Source organism: Aotus nancymaae, unplaced genomic scaffold (assembly GCF_030222135.1).
Source record: "Aotus nancymaae isolate 86718 unplaced genomic scaffold, 86718_ANA_hifiasm-v0.15.2.pri h1tg000016l, whole genome shotgun sequence".
In the NCBI taxonomy this organism is placed as follows: Eukaryota; Metazoa; Chordata; class Mammalia; order Primates; family Aotidae; genus Aotus; species Aotus nancymaae.
Window position 1 is genome coordinate 78,049,464 of NW_026988428.1, and position 19,057 is coordinate 78,068,520.

Here is a 19,057-nt window from a genome sequence, read left to right on the forward strand (position 1 = left end):
CAAAGGTCAACACCTTTGACTTTGCATATGCTGTTTTTTCTGCCTGTGTTTTCCCTCTTTTTAACCACCTAGCAATCTCAAAATTGCTACTTAGGACTCAGGAAGCAGCACTTCTGTTGCAGGGGTTGACTTCCTCTACAAGCTCAATGCTTGTAAGCACATCCTCTTTACACTCTGTCACACTGTACACTTAATGCTTTACACCCTGTCACCCTGTCACACTTAATGCTTGCCTGAGACCAGAAACTGTGTCCTCAGCAGTTGTAGTGCCTGGCCCATGATGGGTACTCAATGAATATTTGTGAAAGGAAGGAAGACTTAGGAAGAAAGAGAAAGAAACAAGGAAACAAGACATGGAGAAAGGAAATGGTAAAATATAGTGCGTTCTTTTCTCTGTTTGAGAAGCCACTGCACATGTGCTCTGGTTTAAGAATCTATACATTCAGGTCAATCATCAGAGAGGTGGGAGGAGGCCAGAATGACTCTCAGGTTTAGGCTGAGACTCAGTGGATGGATGTTGTATCATTTACCAAGAAAGGAAGCATGCGGAGAATATGTCCGGGATGATGTAGGAGTTTCGTTTTAGACATATTGAGTTTTTAGTGATTAAGAGGCTAGAAAGTTTTCAGATTAAATATTTACACAGGGTTATTTGTTGGCAAACATTCCAAACTGGACCGACATTTTATCTTTTGATGTTAAGATCGTGTATCAGCTGGGTGCAGTGGCTCACACCTGTAATCCCAGCACTTCGGGAGGCCAAGGAGGATGGATCACCTGAGGTTGGGAGTTCGAGACCAGACTGACCAACATGAAGAAACCCTGTGTCTACTAAAAAAATACAAAATTAGCCAGGAGTGGTGGCACATGCCTGTAATCCCAGCTACTTAGGAGGCTGAGGCAGGAGAATCACTTGAATCTTGGAGGTGGAGGCTGCAGTGAGCCTAGATCGTGCCATTGCACTCCAGCCTGGGCAACAAGAGTGAAACTCTGTCTCCAAAAAAAACCCAAAAAACAAAAAAAACACAAAGATTGTCTATCACACTTTTCAAAATAAGACATACATGTGGCCAAGAAGCATATGAAAAAATGCTCAACATCACTAATAATTAGCAAAATGCAAATCAAACCACAATGAGATACCATCCCACACCAGTCAGATGGCTATTATTTAAAATGTCAAAAAATAACAGGTGCTGGTGAAGTTTCAGAGAAAAAGGAACACTTATGCACTGTTGGTGGGAGTGTAAATTAGTTCAGCCATTGTGGTTATTCCTCAAAGACCTAAAAATAGAAACACCATTCAACCCAGTAATCCCATTACTGGGCATATACCCAAAGGAATATAAGTTGTTCTGTTGTAAAGACACATGCACACATATGTTCATTGCAGCACTATTCACAATAGCAAAGACATGGAATCAACCTAAATGCCCATCAGTGGTAGAGAGGATAAAGAAATTGTGGTACATATACACCATGAAATACTATGCAGCCATAAAAAAGAATGAGATCATGTGCTTTGAAGGAACATAGATGGAGCTGGAGGCCATTATCCTGAGCAAACTAACATAGCAACAGAAAACCAAATACTGCATGCTCTCCCTTATAAGTAGGAGGTAAATGATGAGATCTAATAGGCATGTAGAAGGAAACAACAGACACTAGGGCCTACTTCAGGGTTGAGGGAAGAAGGAGAGGATCAGGAAAAATAACTAATGGGTACTAAGCTTAATACCTGGGTGATGAAATAATCCATACAACAAACTCCTGTGACACACATTCACCTATATAATAAACCTGCACATGTATCCGTGAACTTAAAAGTTCAAAACAGAGGCCGGGCGTGGTGGCTCACGCCTGTAATCCAAGCACTTTAGAGGCCAAGGTGGGCAGATCACCTGAGATTGGGAGTTCAAGACCAGCCTGACTAACATGGTGAAATCCCATCTTGAAATAAAAAAGAAAAAAAAAAGAGAGAGAGATCCAAGATGGCCAATTACTAGCAGCTCAGGATTGTAGCTCCCAGTGAAAGTGCAGAGAACGAGAGGACGCCACACTTTCAGATGAATTTTTGTGGCTCACGAACCAGGAGATTCCCAGCGGAGGAGCCCCATGGGTCACCAGCGTGACTCTTGTGGCCGGCGTGTGGCTGTTTGGCTGGCGCCTCAGCGCGGTGGTTCTTGGTGCAGAGTAAACAGGACTGGGTCCCCTTTCTGTTGATGTTTGGAGCTCTGGGAAGGCAGAGTCACCTATTCAGCTGATTGAGAAAAGGACTCAAGAGGGAAGACAGACCGGAGATTCCAGGGCAGAAAAGCACCATTAATCTTAATGCCGCTGTTTTAGCCGGTGCAGTGGGTTGCTCAGATTCCAGCGCTGGGAATCAACAAGTTGGACATCCACTCAGAGACCTAAGTTGAAAGTCGGTAATTACAAAGACGACAGGTGGATAAATTTACAATGACGGGAAGAAACCAGCGTAAAAAGGCTGAGAATACCCAAAATCAGAATGCCTCTCCCTCTACAGGGGATCACAGTTCCTCATGATTAGGGGAACAAGTCTTGATGGAGAACAAGTGTTTTCCATTTACAGAATTAGGCTTCAGAAGGTGGATAATAAAAAACTTCTCTGAGTTAAAAGAACATGTTCTAGCCCAACGTAAAGAAACTAAGAACCTTGAAAAAAGGTTTGATGAAATCCTAATGAGAATAGAAATTTAGAGAGGAATATAAGTGAATTAATGGAACTGAAGAATACAATACGAGAACTCCATGAAGTATGCACAGGTTTTAACAGTCGAATTGATCAAGCAGAAGAAAGGATATCAGAGGTCGAACACCAACTTAATGAAATGAAACGAGAAGACAAGATTAGAGAAGAAAGAGTAAAAAGGAATGAGCAAAGTCTCCAAGAAATATGGGACTATGTGAAAAGACCTAATTTATGTTTGATAGGTGTACCTGAATGTCATGAAGAGAATGAATCCAATCTGGAAAATATTCTTCAGGATATTATTCAGGAAAACTTTCCTAACCTAGTAAGGCAGGACAATACTCAACTCCAGGTAATACAGAGAACACCACAAAGATGTTCCTCAAGTAGAGCAACCCCAAGACACATAATCGTTAGATTCACCAGGGTTGAAATAAAGGAGAAAATTCTAAGGGCAGCTAGAGAGAAAGGTCAGGTTACCCATAAAGGGAAGCCTATCAGACTCACAGCAGATCTCTCAGCAGAAACTTTACAAACTAGAAGAGAGTGGTGGTCAATATCCAATATCCTCAAAGAGAAGAATTTTCAACCCAGAATCTCATATCCAGCCAAACTAAGCTTCATAAATTAAGGAAAAATACAATTTTTCATGAACATGCAAGCACTCAGAGATTTCATAACCACCAGGCCTGCTTTACAAGAGCTTCTGAAAGAAGCATTACACACAGAAAGGAACAACCAGTATCAGTCATCCCAAAAACTTACCAAAAGGTAGAGTATCTCCATAATGAAGAATCTATATCAACTAATGGGCAAAATAGCCAGATAGCATTAAATGACAATATTAAACTCACAAATATCAATATTAATCCTAAATTTAAATGGATTAAATGCCCCAATCAAAGACACAGACAGGCAAATTGAATAAAAAGTCAAAACCCATCGGTATGCTGTATCCAGATCCATCTCATAAGCAAGGACATACTAAGACTCAAAACAAAGGATTGTAGGAAGACTCACCAATCAAATGGAGAGAAAAAAAAAAAAAAACGACAGGAGTTGTCACTTTTGTCTCTGACAAAATAGACTTTAATAGTAACAAACACTAAAAGAAACGAAGAAGGACATTACGTAATGGTAAAAGGATCAATGCAACAACAGGAGTCAATGATCATAAATATATATGCACCCAATACAGGAACACCCAGATACATAAGACAAGTTCTTAATGACTTATAAAGAGATTTGGACTCCCACACAATAATAGCGGGAGACTTTGACACCACATTCTTAATATTCGACAGATCAACAAGATAGAAAATTAACAGGGACATCTATGATTAGAACTCAGACCTGGAACAAGTAAACTCAGTGAATATTTACAGAATTCTTCACCCGAGGTCCACAGAACATACATTTTTCTCAGTATCACATTACACCTATTTTGAAAGTGACCACATAATTGGAAGTAAATCACTCTTCAGCATTTGCATAGCATTTCACAGACTTAAATGAAATATTGGTTGGCTGTTTGTTGTTATTTTCTTCCCTTATTCCTTCCTGTCTCTGCTGTTAAGCACAATTATTGGCATAAAAGAGGTTTTTAATATCTATTTTTAGACTGCATTACAGCCTGGGCAATAGAGCAAGCCTCCTCTTCTCTCTCCCCCTTTCTCTTTCTCTTTTTTTCTTTCTTTCATAAAAGGAAAAAAAAAAGTTCAAAACAGAAATACCATTTAACCCAGTAATCCCATTACTGGGCTTATACCCAAAGGAATATAAATTTTTCTGTCATAAAGACACATGCACACTTATGTTCACTGCAGCATTATTTGCAACGGCAAAGACATGGAATCAACCTAAATGCTCATCAGTTGTAGACTGGATGAAAAAATGGTGGTACACATACACCATGAAATACTATGCAGCCCCAGAAAAGACTGTCTATCAAATACGTACTAAAAGTAGAGTCTTAATTCTAGAGCATCATGGCACCTTGGCACAGGGACTCAGTGATAGGCTGGGGCTTAGTCAGGCTTAGAAACTAATCCTGATTAAACTCTTAAGGAATGATCTGAGTAGGCCTAAGTCAATTCACTTCTGAGTACAGTGACCATCACGGCAGACAGGCCTTCACCATGGTTAAATGGAAGTAATGGCATTAAGAAGTAGGGAGGTGCCAAATAATTTGCAATAAACTGCAGGTGACAAATAATTATCTAATTGTTAATGGAGCCATTTGGCCACAATTTGACAATTGTAGGCAGCACCCACGGAAACTTCCCTTCTTCTCTACCCAAAGGCAATACATGTGTTTTCCAAATTTATTTTTGATCACATATCCCCAGCTTTTCTTACCCATTCCCTTCCAACCCTCACCTCCAGGGAGCGTTGTAGGGAAATGAGAAAGGGTGGCTGCTTCAATAAAAAGCGGGGACATAAACAGGAACCCTAAAAGAAAAAAGGAAGGTGTGACACTTCTCTTTTCTTTCTAGCCACAAAGCATGATTTTAGCTTTGTCTTCTCCAAAACCTTGGCATTTCTCATCTCAAGCACCCCAGGCCTGCCTTCCCCTTCCCTTTCCCTTTCCAGTCAGCCCCTTTTTGCTGTAATCTGGGGCTTGCTCAAGGCAATCTGAGTACTAAACCCAAGAGCTATGTTTTCACTGTTGCAGGTACTACCTAATTTCCTGACCACAAAAAGAAACTTCTGCAAATACGTGCTTTTTTTGACATTCATGTACTTCCATGCATGAAAAAAACCTTTACTCAATCCCCAAGAGATTTTGGCGAGAAAAACGTCCTGCCAAGTTTAGCATGTGGAGAATAAAGCCAAAGGCAGAGTTTTTACTCTACTGCAACTGAGGTTCTCCATTCCTCAATGTTTTCTCTCAGTTTCAACCCTTCCTGGTTTTTCGAGTATTCATGCTATTTTCTGATTTTCTTAAATCCTGTAATAGTTTAAGCCATTATACGTTTCTGTTTTTTAAAAACATCTTCAAGATGGGAGGTGGACGGTATGAAAAGTATGATAGTGAAAACAGAAAATAGTACATAATTCTAATCCAAACCTAGTTTTATACAAGCTCTGTGAAAGCAGGAACTATTTTTGCTTAACACGCTATAAACCTGACAAAGTGATGTTTCTTTGATGAATGTAGTTTGTCTGTGTTCTCTAAATGAAAAGAAAGCCATTTATTTATTTATTTATTTATTTTTGAGCTGAGGTCCCACTCTGTTGCCCAGGCTGGAGTACAGTGGCACAATCATAGCCCACTACAGCCTGGAATTCCTGGGTTCAAGCGATCCTCCCACCTGAGCCTCCCAGGAAAGGAAGCTCATCAGAACACTCATTCACAGAAGTTAGCCTGAAATAACTCAAGTAATTATGTTTTCAAGCCTGGGTGGGAGACTTACTAAACGGCTCAGAATCTTGGATTAAGTCTATCCAGCCCCAAAAGCAAGAGCTATTTGATATTTTCTTTAGAGTTGTGAAAATGAAAAGTCAGATTCGAACATTTTGAACAGCAATATCCTCAAAATCAATGCACTTGATTAAATATCTGTTGAATGAATGGAAATGTTATTTATTAAAAGTATTTTTCTTCTATAAATAAAGATGGAAAATGTACAATCATTTTGATATTTCTATGAAAAAGCCCAAACACCAAAATTAAATTTCCTTTATTAATATTTACTTGTATACTCGAGTAATATATACTTTTTAATTTTTATTTTTTCAAGACAGAGTTTCACTCTTTCTTGTTGCTCAGGCTGGAGTGCAATGGCATGATCTAGGCTCACCACAACCTCTGCCTCCAGGGTTGAAGTGATTCTCCTAACTCAGCCTCTCGAGTAGCAGGGATTATAGGCATGTGCTGCCACGTGCAGCTAATTTTGTATTTTTAGTAGAGACCGGGTTTCTCCATGTTGGTCAGGCTAGTCTTGAACTCCTGACCTCAGGTGATCTGTGCACCTCAGCCTCCCAAAGTGCTGGGATTACAGGCGTGAGCCACTGTGCCCAGCATGATTAATATTTTCTATGAGTTCATTTTCAGTTGAAAAAAATTCCTACCTTGTCTTAGAAAGAAAAAATGTATAGCTTAAATTACTCTCTCCCATATTTAGATTCTATAGTAATTTTTATTGCACCTCATTTATGAAAGAACAAGTCATTTTCAACCCCAAGCAATGTAATGTTTACTTAATATATTCAGAAGTCATAGAGGGAAAAACAAGAAAGAAGCCGGGCACGGTGGCTCACGCCTATAATCCCAGCACTTTGGGAGGCTGAGGCGGGTGGATCATGAGGTCAAAAGATCGAGACCATCCTGGTCAACAAGGTGAAACCCCGTCTCTACTAAAAAAATACAAAAATTAGCTGGGCATGGTGGTGCACGCCTGTAGTCCCAGCTACTCGGGAGGCTGAGGCAGGAGAATTGCTTGAACCCAGGAGGCGGAGGCTGCAGTGAGCCGAGATCGTGCCATTGCACTCCAGCTTGGGTAACAAGAGCGAAACTCCGTCTAAAAAAAAAAACAAGAAAGGAATGAGAAAAAGCACAAGTAAAAGATGTTTGTTAGAGAAAATAGAAAAAAATTACAATGAAAACAATGTATTCATATTGGGTTTAGCTAAAAATTCACTGGTTCTGGTCCTTGAATTGCTTTTCTCTTTTATGTCTGCTCAGCCAGTCCCTCAGTATACCTCTGTGTACCTTGCCATTGCACTTGGCCTTCTTTGAAAGGTCTCTCAGTAAACTGATACCTGGTTTTTGGATTTGTTTTGACTCATCATTGGAGTCACTAAAGAAATAACTGATTTGTAAATTAAACAAACTTTGGCTCTTTCCAGAGATCACAGACTAATCCTGCTGGAAGGATTATTTTGGCAAGTACTCCCGGAGAACAGGAGTGACAGGCTGGGAGAGTGAAAGGGAGGAACACCGATTCAAGGGTTTCCTCTGTTTCCCACTCTGGACCCTGGGGGTTGATCCCACTGAAACCCACTAAGGAGGTGTGTAGAACTAGCGTTGGAAGGAAATCTTCATCCCAGGGACAGAAGACTGAGCATTTATCTGCCTGCTCGCATCCTACAAAGGTCAAACGTTGCCCTGGGAAGTGTTAACTATCTTACTCCATGTCTGCATATGCTCCAGGACTAAGCATCTATAATTTCAGAGATGCCCAGAGGTGGAAAGTAAGAGATTTCTGCAGAGAGGCTGAGGTGAGGTGCCTTAGGTCACCTGCATGAAGTGGAAATAAAAGGCAAGTGAGATGACGTGAGGTGCACTGCATGATGTACAGGACACGCGAGATAAGTAGAAAGGGGCACAACTTTAAAAACGAGCTTCAAAACAACAATCCACTAATGCAGAAAAATGCTAGAGATTTGCTTAGATGTAGAATGATCCCTTTCCTTCATTCCCTTGAAACATATCTATTCATCTCTGGCAGCTGAAATCAGAGTTATCGCCAAGTCTTATCAACAGAAAGTCAACTTTGCCCCATTCTGATTCCATACTCTTAGTTTGGTCCTCACCTAGATTACTCATTAGTTATGTATTTGTGTCTATTTCGACCTAAAAAATTGATTACAAGCTCCTTGCTTGTAAGGAGAAGTGGAATCTCACATTTCATTGTTCCACTCTCGTGGGCCTAGTACAATGCTTTATGGATTACATGGCCACCTGGGTCCCAGACTTTCACATTGACTCGGACAGACTCTATCAAGTTTTATAAACTTGAGAGCATATTAATTTTTGATTTCTAATTATGAATTAGAACTTTGGTATGTTAGGTTTGCAAATGGCCTCAAAGAGAATAACACCAGTGTAAATAACTTGACACTCCCTTATGCTGAAATTATTACTCCATGTGCAAGGCAGATGGACAAATTTCAGAGCCAGCCCATCTCTTTCAGTGAGTTGCTCATTCTGTTTTCAACTCTCAATCAAGAGACTTCCACAGTTTTCTCTAGGAAGTCTGTAACATGGCCGGGCACGGTAGCTCACCCCTGTAATCACAGAACTTTGGGAGGCCAAGGCAGGCTGATCACCTGAGGTCAGGAGTTTGAGATCAACCTGGCCAACATGGTGAAACCACATCTCTACTTAATAATACAAAAATTGGCCAGGGATGGTGGCTCACGCCTGTAATCCCAGCACTTTGGGAGGCCAAGGCAGATGGATTGCCTGAGCTCAGGAATTCGAGACTAGACTGGGCAACATGGTCAAACCCCGTCTCTACTAAAATATAAAAAAAAAAAATTAGCTGGGCATGGCAGTATGCACCTGTAGTCCCAGATACGCAGGAGGTTTAAGAATAATTGCTTGAACCTGGAGGCGGAGGTTGCAATGAGCCAAGATCGTACCACTGCACTCCAGCCTGGGCGACAGAGTGAGGCTCCATCTCCAAAAAAACAAACAAACAAAAAACAAGCAAACAAAACAAAACAAAATACAAAAATTAGCTGGGTACAGTGGCACATGCTTGTAATCCCAGCTACCTGTGAGGCTGAGGTAGGAGGATCGCTTGAGCCCAGGAAGTCGAGGTTGCAGTGAGTTAAGATCGCACCAGTGCACTCCAGCCAAGGTGACAGAGTGAGACTCCCTCTCAAAAAAACAAACAAACAGAAAGACTGTAACATGATATGTTATCTGTGTAGACACAGTGTTTCAAGTTTTAAACTGAAATTTCCCCATAATTTCACTACCTTGATTTCATATTTTACCACATTAAGTAAATTCCTGTTTCGCAGCAGTGCAAAGAAGCTACATAACATTATTAATAAATTTTCTAGTCACATTTTCAAGTTGGATGTTTGAAAAATTGTAACATAGAAATTGTATAAAGTAGAACCTACTCCATTTTTTTTAAAAAGACAAAACCTAAACGCATAAAAATTATTTAAAATGCTGAAGAAAATAAATCCCTTGGGATTTTTTCCATGACGCATACCACTGCCTCTTTTATTTTGCTGCCTCCATAGTTAATGCCTTATAATTTGGAATCTAACAAAAGCAAAAGGTAACAAGTGACAATGTAAAATTCACGTCTAAGGAAGTATGAAAACAAAAATTCTTTTCTGCATGTCAGAATACTCAAGACAAAGTTCATATGTTTCATAGTATATATATTATAAAACTAAGCCACCATGAAATTTTTTTAAAAAAATTGTTTTACTTCAATATAAACACTAAAGGAGGATCCTTTTAAATTTTCTTCTAAAGAAAGATTTTGATCTTTGCTACCAAATTCATGTTCCCAGAGGACCAGGAAACAAAGTTTAATAATAAAGATAAGTGGGCACTTCCCTCAGACATTGCTCTGGAACTTACCTTGTGTACATTATACAAACAAGTTGATAAAGGGAGAGCAAAAGAAAATGTTCAAGTTGGGACTGGGCATGATGGCTCACACCTGCCCTCCCAGCACTTTGGGAGGCCAAGGTGGGCAAAACACTTGAGGCCAGGAGTCCAAGACCAACCTGGGCAACATGGTGAAACCTCATCTCTACAAAACATACAACAATCAGTTGGGTTTGGTGGTGCATGCCTATATCTCAGTTACTTAGGAGGCTGAGGCACTAGAATCACTTGAACCTGGGAGGCAGAGGTTGCAGTGAGCTGAGATTGTGCCACTGCACTGCAGCCTGATGACAAAGCAAGACTCGTCTCAAAAAAAAAAAATTATTACTTCAAAGCACGTGGATTATCATCTGGAATCCTGCCTGCCTTATCAAGACATGATAACTTTTGGCTGGGCATGGTGGTTCACGCCTGTAATCCCAGCACTTTGGGACAATTTTGGAAAAGGCAGTGTTCCAACATCAAGGGCCAGCAATGCCAAGCAAGCACCATGCATCGGAGGAGCACCCCCTCCGCTGACTCAAGCATATGATGCCTACAAGGAGACAGACGAATCAGGCCTCCAGCCTGACAATCTCTGACGTTATCTACCCCTTTGTGGTTTGATTACAGTGAGAAAGTGCCTAGGGCAGACCAGATAAATATCTAGTCTGCCTGGCAGTTCTATTTCTAACTAAAAATTGACAAGTCTGATGAATAGACTTGGGTGTATATCAGGGTGAATCAGATTTCTTCTTATCAGATACAGAGCACTAAAAAGACTTAATTTCTGGAGTCTAGCCCTGCAAAGCTGAGGGCCAGATTCTAACCCAGTTTTACCAATATACATACCATCTTATGAGTCTCTCAGCAGCCAACCCTAAAAACGAATGTCTGCAGAGTTAAAGGATCAACAGAAACTGACTCCAATTACAGGTCTGCCAAACCTTCTTATAGAGACAGAATGACTTCCAAGATGTTAAACTTTTTGTGGACCAGATAAAGGTATGATTTATTTCTCTAGTGACCACCTGAATTCTCTATACATATCATTTAGAAAAAAATTATACAAGGACCTTCTAAAGTCAATTACGGGCGTTTGGTCTGGAAAGATGAAGGTAATACCGTATGTCTGAAATCATAGTTTGAGAGATTTGGCTAGAATGACTGTGCAATTATTTGTCAACTTCTGGAATAATAAAACTTGAAGTAACCTTTACAAATTGAAGAATTAATTATGCAAGAATTAACGAAAAGTGGCCGAGCATGGTAGCTAACACCTGTAATCCCAGCACTTGGGAGGCTGAGGTGGGCAGATCATTTGAGGCCAGGAGATCGAGTCTGGCCAGCCTGTTGAAATCCTGTCTCTACAAAAAATACAAAAATAAGCCGGCATGAGTGGTGTGTGCCTGTAATCCCAGCTACTCGGGAGGCTGAGTCAGGAGAATTGCTTGAACCAGAGAGGTGGAGGTTGCAGTGACCCGAGGTTGCAGTGACCCGAGGTCATGCTACTGTACCCAGTCTGGGTGGAAAATACGAATTAAAAAAAAAAAATAGTGAAAAAAAAAAAAATAGGCCCGGCGTGGTGGCTCACACCTGTAATCCCAGCACTTTGGGAGGCAGAGGCAGGCGGATCACGAGGTCAAGAGATTGAGACCATCCTGGCCAACATGGTGAAATGTCTCTACTAAAATACAAAAATTAGCTGGGTGTGGTGGCACGTGCCTGTAGTCCCAGCTACTTGGGAGTCTGAGGCAGAAGAATTGCTTGAACCCAGGAAGCGGAGGTTGCAGTGAGCCGAGATCATGCCACTGCACTCCAGCCTGGCGCCTGGTGACAGAGCAAGACTCTGTCTCAAAAAAAAAAAAATAGTAATAATAATAAAAGTACAGTTAAAAATTAAAGTTGTTTTTAGATACACAGATGCATGTTAATGGATATAAAATCTATTCCAAGGGGATTGATATGGGAAGCAGAAAAGTTCCTTTTTAAAGTTTCCTTTCTTGTTAAAGAATAAGTGTGCTAATAACTTTGTTAAGCCCTATCCTATGTAGCTGTTAGACATGCTATGCTTACAGGCACATAGTACATTCTATGTCCTTGTACTTTAACCAAAATATCTGTGCTGGACGTGCTCACAGGCACGTCCCAGCTCTCCATTGCTTTTACCTGTTTAGAAAAGTTTCAAGTTTATTAGCCAATCGAGTTTTAGTTTAGATTGTCAGGTCTGGCTCCTGCCAACAGAGATCAGACACAGCAGTAAGGACAATCCCAAATGCATAAGAAATAAATGTGTGTGTTTTCCTTTGTTGTTTGTATTCTCGCGGCAAGATGGCTAGCAAGAGTACCCTTCCTGCAGCCCAGGAAGTGAAAATTGCATTGCTGAAGGATCCTTTGTCTCAGTGCTAACTTTTCTTTGCAGCACCGAGCATCTATTTTCAACATCTATTCCCAAAAATGGACATGCAGTTCCTTTAGTGTTTACTGAATTCTTGCTAAGTTCAGGGTACTGAGCTGGATACTTCAGAGAACACATGACAAGTGAGAGGTACCAAGTCCCAGTTCTTTACTCTTCGGTTGTTCGCAGGCTAGTAGAAGGTTAAGACAAAGACCCAAAAAGCCTCAAGGGAAAACAGATTAATGTGGGTAGGACAAAGGAAACAGAGCTCACATCAGCTGAAATAGTGTGGCATCACCAGATGCCCTTTACACCTATGTAAGTAAGAACCCTTTCCAGATTGCTGGGCATGGTGCTGTCAGGATCACTTCATCTCAGAAATGTCCTTATTTTCTGTCTTGGCTCCAGAACTTCGAGGTATGGAGTCAGCTTCCTGTTGGGGGAACTCAGTTTAAGATGAAGTTTCTTACAAGGTGTGCACCATCTTCAGAAAAACATCTCTATCTCACTCCTCAGGCTGCCCCCTCCACCTACAAAAACAATCTCAATAGTCAAAAAAACAAACAAACAAAAAAAACAGAAAAAGTAAATAAAGATTTTAGCTAGCATTCCAGACAGAATAGCTACCTCACTTTTGGGACCCTCCGCAGCCTCTTCCAGGTACATCTGAATGAGCTGTCTCCCTGGACTAGAAGGCACCAAGGCCACCTCTATAGTTCAGGCAAAGAACACAGAAAATCAAGAGTCAAGCCTATGTGTGCATCTGATCCCACAGGCTGGCACCGACTGGAAAGATTTAAGATTGAAGAGTGATAACTGGGCAAGTTCAGAAAACTGGTTACTGCAGACACTTGATGATGGACGGTGCTGTAACAAGAATCAGTACACACATTTAGGAAGAGACACCCTCCCCAAGCCCCACCCTACTCTTGCACAAGGTCAGCACAGAAAAGGGGATTATGAAATAAAACAAAATTAATTCTCTCTTATTATTGCTTTAGAATTCTTTCAAGTCCCTTAGTTATAGTTCATAATCTTTGGCCTCCTTAGGACTGGAAATAAGAAATCCAAGGCTTTTAAATTTTATTTTATTTTGGCAAAAAAATGTAGCTTTGCAAGAATACCTGTAGAGATAAAACCTGTTTTTCCAAGAAAAGTAAATAAGCAAATGCCGTCTGACATCCCCTAGCTCTGTGGTAATGGCTGTGTTATCTTTATGCAAATTACTTCTGACCAATCTCAGTTTTCTCATCTGCAGAATGGGGAATATACCTGTAAGGCCGGTGCCTCCTTGGGAGCCGAATGGACATGCCCTTCTCTCTTCGTGCCTAAAAACTACATCATCATACTGAGCACATTGCTCAGCATTTGCCCTCTCCACGCAGGCTCCCCTTGCCCATGTCCGCATTCCAATCTCAGTCCTGCACCTGCCATAAATTTTGAAAAGGCCTGCCAAGAGCCTGCCCTATGGTAGCTCCCCCGTACATCCTCGGCCAGCCCCTCGTCCGTGCTCAATCCCTTCATACCCAATGGAAATGCCCCCGCTTTGTTCACCTCGCCCGTCCCCAGTCTTTTAACACCCAATAGAACTACCTTGTCTTTGTTTCCCCCGCAGTCAATCAGCCACTTCTACTCCCTATAAAACCCCACGCCCCAAGAAGAGAAGCGCGACTTCTCTGGCCCCTTCTCGGACCATAGAACCTCGCCCGGGAGCCGAATAAATTGGCTTTTAATTTCCTCACTCCGGTCTCTGTTTCCTCATTGAACTCGGCGGAAAGTCTAACATTTGGTGCCGAAACCCGGGACCGCTGTCGTTTATGGAATCAAACCTATGGTGAGTGCCCGTACGCTAACTGTGTCATACACAAGCCCTTTCATACTGAAGGTGCCCCACCAAGTGATATGCTCCTTTTAGACAACCAAGGTAAAGTGTCTCTTATTATCCGTGACCCCTGGAACATCCGCTGGGAAAAGGGCACTACAGGCAAAATATACTCCTGGTTTCAAAATAGCCACCCCAGTGGTACGTGGCTAATATATTGAGTCTATACCCGCACTCTGCCCATAGAAATAGACCGACTTAACTCATTGAGCAACACCATCCGACAAAATGAAGCCACCTTAACTGACCAAATCGAGCCCTCTAGCAACACTCCCCAGCCTTTCTCATGGATAACACTAGTACGACAAGGTGCTAACATGTTGAGCTTAACTGAAGCCGATAACTTCACAAATTGTTCTCTATGTGCATCTCTTAACCAACCCCCCCTAGCTGCAGTTCCCCTCCGGACCGGATTCAACCTGTCACGAACGCCCACAGGACCTGACACCACCTTAACAGGAATCCCATTATTCAAAATACATTCCCACTCTCTCTCTCTCTCTGTTATGGAATAGCTAATAACCCCAGCCTCAAGTGCAACACCACAGTAAATGTAAAATCTTCCCTTTATGGGCCCCAGGAGGATACTTTTGGTGTAATGAAACCCTAACCAAAGTTATCAAAACATCCTTCACGTTCCCCTGTGTGCCCGTCACCCTAGTCCCACAGAAGTGTATGGGCAAGCTGAGTTCCTATCCCTCATCGTACCCTCCCCTAATCACCAGAACAAATGAGCAGTCTTCCTCCCAATAGTAATAGGCCTCTCTTTAGCAACCTCTCTGGCAGCAGCTGGGATAGGAAGTGGAGCTATGGGTTACAGTGTCACTTCGGCTGCTCAGCTGGAGGACAAGCTCCGGGTGGCCATTGAAGCATCGGCCGCCTCTCTGGCATCTCTCCAGCAACAGATAACGTCACTGGCCCAGGTAACTCTCCAAAACCGGCGGGCCCTAGACCTGTTAACGGCAGAAAAAGGGGGTACCTGTCTGTTTCTCCAGGAACAGTGTTGCTATTACATCAACGAAACAGGCCTAGTAGAAGAAAATGTCAATACTCTCCACCGCCTCCAGGAAGACCTCCGAAGGAAACAGAATGTACAAGTCTCTTTCTTTAACTGGTGGCAATCTCCCATATTTACCTGGCTGGCTCCCGTTGTAATTCCCTTAATCATAGTTTGTCTTTTACTAATGTTAGCCCCGTTCTTTCTCAGGTTTCTACAAGCACGCATAAGGGAAATTTCCAGGGTAGCCGTAAACCAGATGTTACTTCACCCCTATGTCCGAATCCCGACTGAGGCACCAGCCAACTGACCCCCCAACTTCGCCCCTGTTCAGCAGGAAGTAGCCAGAAAAGAAGCGACGTCCTATATCATCAAAAAGGTCGGAATGTAAGGCCGGTGCCTCCTTGGGAGCCGAATGGACATGCCCTTCTCTCTTCGTGCCTAAAAACTACATCATCATACTGAGCACATTGCTCAGCATTTGCCCTCTCCACGCAGGCTCCCCTTGCCCATGTCCGCATTCCAATCTCAGTCCTGCACCTGCCATAAATTTTGAAAAGGCCTGCCAAGAGCCTGCCCTATGGTAGCTCCCCCGTACATCCTCGGCCAGCCCCTCGTCCGTGCTCAATCCCTTCATACCCAATGGAAATGCCCCCGCTTTGTTCACCTCGCCCGTCCCCAGTCTTTTAACACCCAATAGAACTACCTTGTCTTTGTTTCCCCCGCAGTCAATCAGCCACTTCTACTCCCTATAAAACCCCACGCCCCAAGAAGAGAAGCGCGACTTCTCTGGCCCCTTCTCGGACCATAGAACCTCGCCCGGGAGCCGAATAAATTGGCTTTTAATTTCCTCACTCCGGTCTCTGTTTCCTCATTGAACTCGGCGGAAAGTCTAACAATACCTACTTAGGATTATGAGGATTATACACACACACACACACACACACACACACACACACACATATATAATATATATAAAACAGGTCGGAAGCAGGTGGCTCATGCCTGTAATCCCAGCACTCAGAACTTTGGGAGGCCCAGGCGGGTGGATCACCTGAGGTTCAGGAGTTCGAGACCAGCCTGGCCAACCTGGTGAAACACTGTCTCTACTAAAAATGCACCAATTAGCCGGGCGTGGTGGCGGGCACCTGTAAACCCAGCTACTTGGGAGGCTGAGGCAGTAGAATTGCTTGAACCCGGGAGGCCGAGGCTGCAGTGAGCAGAGATCAGACCATTGCACTCCAGCCAGGGCGATAAGGCAAGACTCCGTTTCAAACAAAACAACAACAACAACAAAACCATAAGGCCCTTAAGCACACTGCCTGACACATATCAAACTGACAATTACCTGGTTGCAATAGTGATTTTAAGCTAAAGTCACTGTAAATTTTTAAAACCCAAAACAAACGGCAGGCCGGAACTATACCTTCCTACGATCTGGATAAATATATTTAGATGCCCATTGGCTGGAGTTTTTAGGACCAGCCCAGGCTCTGTGGGCCAAGAGTCAGCGCAGGAGCGAACCGATTTGTGGGCCAAAGATTCGGGCCAAAACTTGTAAAGTTGGCAGAAGCACTCGCCATGCCCTTCTCAAGTGCCCTCGCGGCGTGGCCGCGGGGCTGGAGCGAGACCGCCGGTCAGAGGCGCGTTTCTCGCGGTCCACCCAGCAACGAGACGCCGGCCGGACGGCAACTCGGCCGGATGCGGGGCGCGGGCGCGCGCAGACCCCGAGGAGCCTCCCCGGGCGTCCCCTGCAGAGCGCGCACTGCTCACCTGCCGGGGTCGGCGGCTCCGCGGTGGCGAACAGCAGCGGCGGCGGCGGCAGCAGCAGCAGGAGCAGAAACAGCGGCGGTGGTGGCAGCCCCGGGCGCCCACCCGGACCGCCGCGGGTCATCGCTCCACGGCCGCGACCTCCCTGTGCGGGACCAGGCGGCCGCGGCGGCCCGCAGTGGCAGAGGTTGCGAGAGCGGCTCCGGGTCGACCCGGGGCGCCGCCTCTCTGAGGCGCTTTCAACTTTCCGCTTTCGTGAGCCCGGCCTGCTCCGGGCTCCGAGGGGCGAGGACGCTTCACGTGGCCTGGGGAACAACCTTCGTCCTACTGGGCCGGCGCCTGGGAAAGGCGGGTCCTTTCCGTCTGACCCTCTAGCAACCCGTGGGCCAGTCTGGGAACGTTCCCCAGCTGCACTTCGGGGAAATGCAGAGGTTGCCTGCCGCTTTCTTTAGCAGTTTTGCTGCCCGAGGCTTGGGCTAATCATTTCACATCAACACCACTAGCCTCTGCCTCGGGGGTCGACCAGTTCTCTCCAGCAGCTGACCAGGCGCCCGGGCCCAGGATGACAAGCGTGCCCCGCCTACGCGCAGCTCGGATCCTCTGCCGTTTCTGGTGAGGTTTCCACAGGCCCATTTCCCTCGACGATTAGCTCGCCTCTCCGTCCCAGGCTGTTTAACCTAAATCCATGTGCTGCAGCTCAGATTTTTGATCCTTTGCTTCCTCTTCGTTGGCTGGAGCCACCACGGGAGAGTGATTCAAACGGGGCTGACCCTAGACACACTCCTACGTTTCTGTGGAGTCCCCATTTCTGTGTGGGGTCAGTTAAAAGTGACATTGTGAAGTAGTCAAAAGTTAAGCCTTGGGTAACATTGTGAAGCTGGCACAGGGTGCCCTAGGTGACATTGTGAAGTAGGCAAAAGGCATTTTATTCATTCAGTCAGCATTGGTTGGGTCCATGCTTCAGGTACCACTGATATAAAGACAAGTAAGAGCATGCCTCACCACAGACAAAAAGAACTAAGCCATACAGACAAACAGGTACACAGAAGTTGCCATTCTGCTGTATCAGAGCGATGTTTAAGGTGCAGTGGGGGAGGGGGCAGGAGGGAACAAGCCATCTGCAGTTGGGGGCCTCAGCACCCCACTCTTCCTCTTGGACTTTCTTCTAAGCTTCACCTGGGTGTCAAGGAGTGATGAGAAGAGAGAATAAGAAGTATCTTTCATAACGGGGAAAATGCACTTATAATTGTTAGAAAAGATAAAGAACAACTAAAAGTACATCAAATCTCTGTGCAAATTGTGGAACACAAGTCACAATTTTGTGGTCCAGGCACCATGGCTCATGCCTGTAATCCTGGCGCTTTGGGAGGCCAAGGTGGGAGGATCACTGGAGCCCAAGAGTGCCAGACAAGACTAGGTGACGTAGAGAGGCTCCATCTCGTTTTTTAAGAAAATTAAAATTAAAGTCACAATTTTAATGACATTCATTTAATGAATGGAGAAATTGAGGACGTTGTAAAAGTTGCATGTTTTCTTTCAAGTTAGAAAATTAAAATGAAGGAAAATTATGAAAATTTTTGGTTGCATTGGTTTTGGGAAGAGATCCACATTAGGATAGTCAAGGAAGTTGTGCCACCCCAAATATTTGAGCCATGTTGCCCTATACCACCCTCCTTCACCTTCCTAACCCTTCTAACCCAGGGAGCCAAGTGTTCTGATGAAGTAAGGTGCATAGAAATGCCTGATGTGAACTTTGAGGCATTCATTCATCTATTACTTGTCATCAAGTATTCGTTGACTCTCATGTTCCAAGCATAGAGCAGTAAACAAAACAAAGTCCCTGCCCTCACAGAGCTTGCATTCCAGTAGTGGGGAGCAAATTATACATATAAACAAATTAATTGGATCAGGATTTCTCCACCTCAGCACTATTGACATTTTTGAGCAGACAA

The 19,057-nt window shown here is 43.7% G+C and overlaps 1 protein-coding gene across 1 annotated transcript in view; it reads right to left on the reverse strand.

Annotated features, from left to right (window-relative positions):
• The window catches only part of PLBD1 (phospholipase B domain containing 1), a 73,270-nt gene extending 55,860 nt beyond the window's left edge, over positions 1–17,410 (reverse strand). The window contains exon 1 of the mRNA XM_012447636.3: positions 17,109–17,410. Coding sequence (XP_012303059.2) covers positions 17,109–17,229 — 121 coding nt within the window. The 5' untranslated portion in view covers positions 17,230–17,410. The remainder of the gene's footprint in view (positions 1–17,108) is intronic.
• Positions 17,411–19,057: the final 1,647 nt, after the last annotated feature.